At 42.0% G+C, this 8,508-nt stretch overlaps 1 protein-coding gene across 1 annotated transcript in view; it reads right to left on the bottom strand.

The window, feature by feature from the left end:
• Positions 1-8,508, bottom strand: part of crybg1a (crystallin beta-gamma domain containing 1a) — a 52,347-nt gene that overhangs the window by 16,091 nt on the left and 27,748 nt on the right. The window contains exons 4-5 of the mRNA XM_080042742.1: positions 6,328-7,388; positions 337-5,462 (exon numbers count right to left, since the gene is read on the bottom strand). Of these exons, the coding sequence (XP_079898868.1) occupies positions 337-5,462; positions 6,328-7,388 (6,187 nt within the window). The remainder of the gene's footprint in view (positions 1-336; positions 5,463-6,327; positions 7,389-8,508) is intronic.

Raw genomic sequence — 8,508 nt, forward strand, 5'->3', positions numbered from 1 at the left:
TTGCCTGTTGATCCAATCATATTGAGTTTAGCTTTAGCCGATCTTGGCAAGGATTTCCTGTGCAAAATTCCACACTGATTGTTACTCATCCTGTCCTCACTTGCAAATGATTCATGACTTTGTTACAACAGCACCATGAAGCTAAAGAACAGGCTATGAAACTTAGAAATATAATGTCTTGTATAAAAGACAAGCTGGTCAAATCCCATTCAGGCTTTAGACTTTTATTTCTGTAGAATGCCATAGACTGTTATAATATAAAAATTAAATAAGCAGTACTAAAACCACAGCTATTGAAGTAGTATACCTATTCATTTAAAATGTTAAAATTCCTACCTTAGGTTTGGAAGTAGAAATTCTTTTTTTAGGAGTCTTCTGGCTGTAGTTGCTGGTTGGAGGCAGTCCTGCAGGGACTTTCATTCCCACATCCACATTAGATACTCCTGCTTTCGTGAAATGGTCCATCACAGTACTCCCCTCAGGATTCAGTTTAGTTTTAGCCATCTGTGTAGAGTCCGGGGAGCCCTCAGATTCACTTTTGTTTGGCTTGAGGTATTTCTCTAAATGATCAGGCAGCTTTATTTCTGAGAACAAGGGCTGTGGAGGAGAGGTGGGGCCAACGGCTGACTCACTCACTGGGCCCTCATCTTTACCTTTCACACCCTTTTTATCTGCCCCAACACCAGGCAAAGGTGAATCAACAGCTCCCTGCTCTCCAAGCAACGGCATGTCCTGTTGTTGGTTAGATGCAAGTGTGCTGTTTAAGGCGGCGGTAGCTTCCTCTCTGGTCTTCCTGTAGAACCGCGGAGAACTCCGTAAGCTGGAGAGGATGGACATCCTATTAAGTCGTGACGTCAGCTTCCCTGGCTCTTCTCCATTGTTTTGTTCAATATGTGTCCCCTCTTCGTCTTTGACTCCATCTTTTCCTTCCACCTCATCAAGTGATTGCATTTGGTCTGTAGATGTGTGCATGGCAAGATCTTGTGCACGTTTCCCAAGGGTCCGTCCTTCCCTTTTCGCTGATTTTTGTTTCATCACCATGGATGGGGAAAGATCCATATGACCTTTCTTATTTTTTCTTAAGCCAAACTGGAATTGCTCAGGATCGAACACTTTCTCAAAATGGTCCTCCTTGATAGCCGGCAAGGCAAAATGTGGAGATGGGGACTTTCTACGAATATGCTTCTTTTGCGGTATTGAGAAAGGAATGCTGCCCTCCTTAATACTCCTGATAAAACCATCAGTGTCTTCGAGTTCAAGAGATTCGTCCTCACTAGCTGAGGCTTCTAGTCTCTTCTTACGTTCTTTGTGTCCTTGACGATGTTCCACATCTAACCAGCTAGATGGCGATTCCTTCTTTAGCTGAAGACTTTGAGAGGGAGTGGGAGGTTTCGCTGTAGCGGAAAGTGACAAACTGTCCTTGAGTGATGGCTTTGCAGGTTTTAGTGGATCGCTGAGGTTTTTGGTTTTCTCGTCTCTTAACGTCTGCAGTTCCTGTTTGAAACCACTATCCGTTTTGTTCTTTTCTTTGGTTTCTTCATCGTTCTTCTGAACAGCAAGTACTTTACCTGGAACAGCAGCGGGCTTGTCTTTCTTTTCTCCACCAACTTTTTCGCTAGATGCATCTTTTACAACACTGGGTTCTGACTCACGTGTCTTTGATGCTTTACCCTGCTGAGCCTCCTGCTCTGACCCTTTATTTACAACTGTATCACCATCTTTAATGGGTGTTTCTTGTTCCTGGTTCTTCTCAGGCTTACCAACTGCTTTTTCAGTTGTGAGAACCATGGCAATTTCAGGTGATTTGACATCTTGCCTTTTGACTTGGGCAGATTCTTTCGTTTCAGTCTTTCGTTGTTTTGTCAATTTGTTTTTCTTTGGCTTTGTAATGACCTCGTCTTGGTCTCTCGAAATGATGGACCTCTGTTCTTCACCGTTAGCATTTGTTAGTACTGTCTCCTTCACAGAGCTCTTTATTGTTGAATCCTTTGTTTCAGTCGCTTCTGGAGAACTCTGGGTTTCACCGCTTACTGCTTTTGGTTTTTGAGTGGTATCAATTTGTAATACTTGACTTCCTGTTGTTTTCACTGGAGTTTTCTCTGTCTCAGGTTGCTGATCTAGGTTTGCATTTTGAGATTTTAATTCTGCAGTTCTAATATCATTTTTCTCAGTTTTATTAATATCTTTATCTAGGTCTTTAGCATTTAAGGTCTTCAGTTGGCCCTCATGGCTACTGACTTTAGAGTCAACTGTCTTATTTGAGATTTCATTTGGTACATTTTTACCAAATGCACTTGTTGTTTCACTCTCACCTTCAGCATTCTGCGTTTTAGTGCTTACAGCTTTTGGTCTTGGAGTTTGAGTCTTTTCTACACTAGTGTGTATTTTCTCCTGATTCGGTTCATGAGCCCTGACCTCCTCATCTTTGGTTAGAAGCTCTTTGGGTTCCTGTGCACTTTTCACAGAAGATGTCTTCTTCCGCTCATCTGTTTCCTTTTTGCCTCCCTCTGTATTTTCCTTTACGATGATCCCACATTCCTGCTGTGAATCAACCAACAATGCTGTATTTTCATTGTGTGCAATTTTCTCTTGCACTGCCTCTGTTTTCTTCTCTTCCATGACATCTGTCACTTTGTCTGTAGTAGTCACTGGCGTCAGGTCCTTGTGGCTGATACCTTCAGAGTCGGCTGTCTTATTTGAGATCTCAATTGGCAAATTCTTCCCAATTACGCTTGTTTCTCGTTCTTCTTTAGTGCCTTCAGCACTCTTAGTTTTAGTGCGTACAGGTTTCTGTGGAGGAGTTTGAGTGTTTGCTACATCAGTGTGTCTATCCTCTTGAATTGATTCATGTTCACTGACCTCCTCATCTTTGGTTGGAAGCTCTTTGGGTTCCTGTGCTTTCTTCACTGTTGATGCCTTCTTCGGCTGATCTGTTTTCTTTTTGCCACCTTCTGCATTTTCCTTTAAGATGACCTTGGTCTCTTCTACGGCATCTGTCACTTGGTCTTTAGTAGTTAAAGTTCTCCGGCCCTCGTGGCTACTTACTTCAGAGACAGCTGTCTTATTTGAGATTTCATTTGGCAAATTCTTATCAGATGCGCTTGTTCCACTCTCTTCTTTAGTATCATCAGCACTCCGTGTTTTAGCTGTTAAGGGTTTTGGTGGAGTTTGAGCCTTTGGAACGTTACTGAGTATTTCCTTCTGATTTGGTTCATGATCCCTGACCTTCTCACCTTTGGTCAGAAGCTCTTTGGGTTCCTGTTCATTTCCCACACTTGATTCTTTCATCTGTTGATTTGATTCCTTATTGAAACCTTCTGCTTTTTCTTTTAAGAGGACCCCACAATCCTGCTTCGAATCGAGCACATTGGCTGTATTTTCATTGATTCCACTAATTGCTTGCACTGCCCCCGTCTTCTTGTCTTCCATGACATCTGTAACTTGGTCGCCATTACCAAGGTCCTTCTTGCCGCTAACCTCGGAGTCAGCTGTCTTATTTGAAATTTCATTGGGTAATTTCTTACCAACTGCACTTGTTTCACTCACTTTAGTACCCACAGTCATCTGAGTTTTTCTTACATCTTTTCGTTTTGGAGTTTGAGTCTTTGCAACGTCAGTGTGACTATCCTCCTGGTTTGATTTATTATCCCTGACCTCCTCATTATTGGTTTGAGGTTCTCTGGGTTCCTGTTCATGTCTCACTGTCGATGCTTTCTTCTGCTTATCTGGTTCCTTTTTGTCACTCTCTGCATCTCCTTTCAATCGGATCCCACTTCCCTGCTTTGTTTCGACTAACCTGGCTGTATTTTCATGAAGAGCACTTTTCTTTTCTTTCACTGTCACTGTCTCTGTCTTCTTGTCATCTAGAGCATCTGTCACCACAGACTGTGATTCCTCTTTTGAGTCTGGCTGTAAACGTTTTTCCTCTGACGATTGATGTGTCGGTGTCTCTGTTTGTGCAATATCTTTCTGTGCTTCAGCCTTCACAGCTATGCCCTTGAGCTCCTTGTTGACACTGTTCTGTGAGTCTGTGCTTTCCACAGCTGCGTTACTCAGCCTTTCACTTGGTTTTGAGTCATTTTTCTGTCTTTCCAATTTTCCGGCTAATAATAGGGGCTCTTGGTCCAGCTGATTTTCCAAATTCTTGGGCAATTCAACAGACACAATCTCTGTTTGAGTGTTCGGAGCCTCAATTGTTTTCCGGCCAACCTCTTTACTTTTCTCTACCTCAACATTGTTTGCTAAATCTTTGCTGATTATGGGCAATTTATCATTTTCCAGAATGTTGTCTGTGGTTAAATTTTTCAATAGCTGGTTTTGCTGCTCTTTACTGGACAGGTTAGCATCAACAGAAACGACGGCCGAAGTGGCTGAAAGTACACCACTTGGCTCAGCATCTTCTTCTTTTGAAGCAAACTTTTTAGGGGAAACACTAGCCTGAGCAGTGTGGGTCGTAATGTCACAGTGGATGCTGTCAACCAAAACAGGTTTGGCTGACATATCAGTTACAGTCTCATGGGCTGGTATTGTGTCCTTAGCCAACACTGCATAATTTGGCTCTGGAAGTCCTTTCACTTGGATATATGGTTTTATGTTACTTGTTAGCTTGGTTGTCCCTAAAATGTCTTTTTCTGTTATTTCCTCTGGACAATTCTTTGGTAAAAGCAGTGTTTGTTGTTCTTGCATGGCGTCAGCATGTTGAATGTGAGATATATTTTTGGATGGGGTCTCAGCTTTAGTTTCTTGTTTGGTATCACACTGTCCACCCTGGCTATCAGTCTCTGCATTATTTACATCGGTAGATGGCGACTGAGGTGTACTTGCCTTGAAAGTCTCAGTGCTAAGCGATACCTCGGCTCCTGAGCCTGTGATGATTGGTGTAACTTTTTCTTGAGTGTTTTCCATGATTAACACATTGTTGTTTTGAATTGGTTGGATTTTTGAGATATTTTCAGCTGTAGGGCTGGTTATGCTCTTCTCTAATTCCTTTGTCTCTTTTCCTTTCACTTTGCTTTCCCTGGTACTGGACCCATTGTCTGCGAGTTTTAGAATGTGTTCTTCCTTCTCTGTCGATGGAGACCTGGGTTTTAATCTTTCATCGCTGGCACTGTCCTTCACTTTGTCTGTTACGAAACTCTCCGATGCCTTGACAGCTGATTCTGTCTTGTCATTGGCCTGACTTGAGATCTCCTGTTTAGATGAGCTTGCAGAATTCTCAGTTAGTGAATTTGTTCTGGATCTTACTTTGACGGAGCTCCTCTGACTTCTGGTAGGAAGCTTGCTTACAGGTGACGAGGGATCAGCGGAGTCCTTTACTGGACTTTTGGGAGGTTTGATGCTCTGTTTGGGGAGCCTAGATGAGACTTGCTTAGTGGGAGGTGGTGGAGAGGGTGTTGAACTATCTTCACTACTAATGCTTCTTCTAGGGGGGTGTTTAGATGGTCTTGTTGACGGCATGCCTCCTGTTGGAAATACACACACTATGTAAATATATACATCTTGAATGGCAAAACAGATTAACCTTAAAGAAATAGTTCCTTTTTATGCTTATTTGCTTTCTTGCCGAAGGAAACATGAAAAGATAGCCACTTCAGTACCTTTGCACTTTAGCAATATAGCATCATTATCTGTTTTTAAACTGTTTTATCAATCTTACACACGTGTAAAACAGATGTTGTAAACACTTAACAAATAGGCTACATTGATTAACGGCTATTTAATGCTGAATTAATGCTATTAGTACCTAGTTAATGCTTATTAACAGTTAACAGTTAGTTATTAAGCATTCACTAATTGTTAATGCTTAGTTATCAACTTTTAGTTAATGTTTATTAAGCATTAACTACCAGTTAATTAATGTACCCTTATTGTAAAGTGTAACCAAAATGTTTTAAGGGGGGATTGTGGCACTGTTTTTGTACGGATTAAACAAACAGGGTATAACCAGTAATAACCAATTAGCTTTAGAGATGCAAAGCAATTTTGTTATGTTTGGACACAGCCAGGCTAGCTGCTTTCCTCTGCTTCAAGTCTGTGTGCAAAGCTAAGCTAATCAGCTGCTAACAGTAGCTACACATGTCCTGCACTGATATGAGAGCAATACAAATCCTCACATTTAACTGTCAACAAAAAGCAGATCAGAAAATGTCCCCAAACTTCAACACAAGCAGATTTAAACCTTAGAGTTAACTGTGTCTACAAATACAAGATATTTCATTCACTGCCACAGAGAGGCCTTAGGATTTTATTTGAGTTCCGGTTCCAACAGTGCCATAGCTGATTGATTTACAGTCTGTTGTGCAACATGTTGGAATGCTAGTGTCTTACCTGGTCCTTTCTTGGGACTATCAGGGGGTGGTGTCTCACTGCCAGGCCTTTCCCCAGGAGACTCTGGACGATTCTGGACTGTTTTGGGTTTGTCCGAGTCCGTCTGACTGGATGTCCTTCTTCTAGAGTTGGAGCCACTTGTTTGAGGTATGCTCTCTCTGTTCGTTCTCGTTGGAGATGAAATGGGTAACCGCTTTTTTGAGGATGCATCATTCTCCGGATGGTTTTGCCCTTGCTTTTTGACATCCGGGCTCTCTCTGTCAGTCGACTGTCCAGATTTAGGATTATTTTCCACATGATCTCCCGCTACACCGTTCACCAGTTTTAATGAGTCACTGTTCTCATCAGACCTTTCTTTAATATTCCTTGGTCCTGTTGTCTTGGGTTTTGTTTTTGTTGGAGAAACGTCTCCCGGTGAAGCTCTCCCTCCCTTAGCTTCTTCCAAACTTGGTTTGCGGCCAGATTTGGATATAGCAACCGGAGATTTCAAAGGTTCTCTGGATCTGGGCTGTTTCTGTAGTTTGGAGGTGAACACTGACCCAGAGGCATCAGACACTGGGGATTTATCCGGTGTCGCTGGGACTTTGAAATCAGCATCTGACGTTGACGGAGGCCTTTTGGGGATTTTAGACTTTGAACCAGTTGCATTCGAAGCACCATTGGGGCTTTGGTCTTTGATATGTTCCCTCTGTGGTGGCACATCTTTATCAGCTTCTTTGTTAGCTTCCACTTTTGGACTCTCCGTGGTAGCATTACCCTTTGCTGTCACATTTGTGGCCTTGAATTTAGCCCCGCTTGCCGTGGTATGCTGACTTTCTGCTGTTTTCAGCCCTGGTTTGGAGGGTGTAGCCTGGCCTCCTACCCCAGACCCAACCTCTTCTGACTTTGCCTGGTACATGTCTGAGGCTGCAGAGGTATCCTCAACGTTAGCGGCCTCAGAGTCAGTTTGTTCTTTGACTAGGGCTTGAGGAATGTTTGTGTTGGAGCGTGTCGCTGTGTCGTCTGTTGGCACAAGGTCGGCTTCCTTGAGTTCCACATTGTTGTTGTGGAGGCTTGGTTGACTGAGGAAGGTGAGAGAGATAGAGAAACATTAACAGACATAGTTTAGAGTAACCAACACAACCACATACTTTGAAATAAGGGACAATGAATAGTATGTTTCATTTTCATTTTTGAAAGATAGTATCAAGTAGGCTCTGTCCAAAGTTCCAACAAAATGTGTTTGTTAAATCCATACAAAAATAACAACACCTTTGTTAATTGTGAGCTTAAGATGTGCTGGTATTTTATTTGATTAACTTTGTAAAGTGACATGTAAGCCGCTTGTAGCAACTAATAATGGAATAACGGCCAATAACGTAATTCATTTTTGCCCATGGTGTATCACAGTACATACATATTGGCATCAATCCTTTCATCCGCAAGAAAGGAATAAAAGTATTTGCCAACATTTCAAACTATGCCTTTATTTTTATATAATGTTGTTGGTGTCTTAAAGGAGGGTTTGAATTTTTGACACTTACAGAAGCATTCCATGTCCAAAAGAGAAACTGCTGTTTTAAACCTTGTGCTGTCATCTACAGGTACGGTATGTAAAAAGAATTCCCCTGCAGCATTCCCCAAAAACCATAAATTCTTTCCTGAGCACAATTCCGTGTGTATGCATAGCCTTCATTCTATAGCCACGTCTCTAGGTGTGTCCATGTAACTGTTAAGTGTGCAGGCAGGATCCACCAATTGCCTTTCTCCACGTCTGTAATGCCTAATAACAACAACTCATTCAGCTTTAAAACATCCCGTGCACACCATAGGTAAACACAGAAAAAATATGACCATCACTTTACTTGAATTTGAAAGACAGAGAAAGTAATCCTGACTTGAATATTACTGCACTTATAGTCTAGTCAGTAACACAAACCTTTTCAGGAACCTTTAGTACTCTACAGGAACACTTCCATTGTAGTTGTATGATTAAATGCGTTGTAGATGAATATTTCAGTGTGTCAGTGCAGGTTGAGCCTATATTGTTCTCGCGTGGTACAAAGGAGCATGTGAACTCAGAGCTCAGGTTGCATTGCATGCAGGCACAGCTCTCTTTAATCCCCCCCCCCCCCAGCTTCCTCTTCTATTAGGATCAGAGGCACTATTGAACACTAACCACAGAATATTCAAATACTTTAG

The sequence above is a fragment of the Ammodytes marinus genome (genome assembly GCF_949987685.1).
Source record: "Ammodytes marinus genome assembly, chromosome: 15".
Classification (NCBI taxonomy): domain Eukaryota; kingdom Metazoa; phylum Chordata; class Actinopteri; order Uranoscopiformes; family Ammodytidae; genus Ammodytes; species Ammodytes marinus.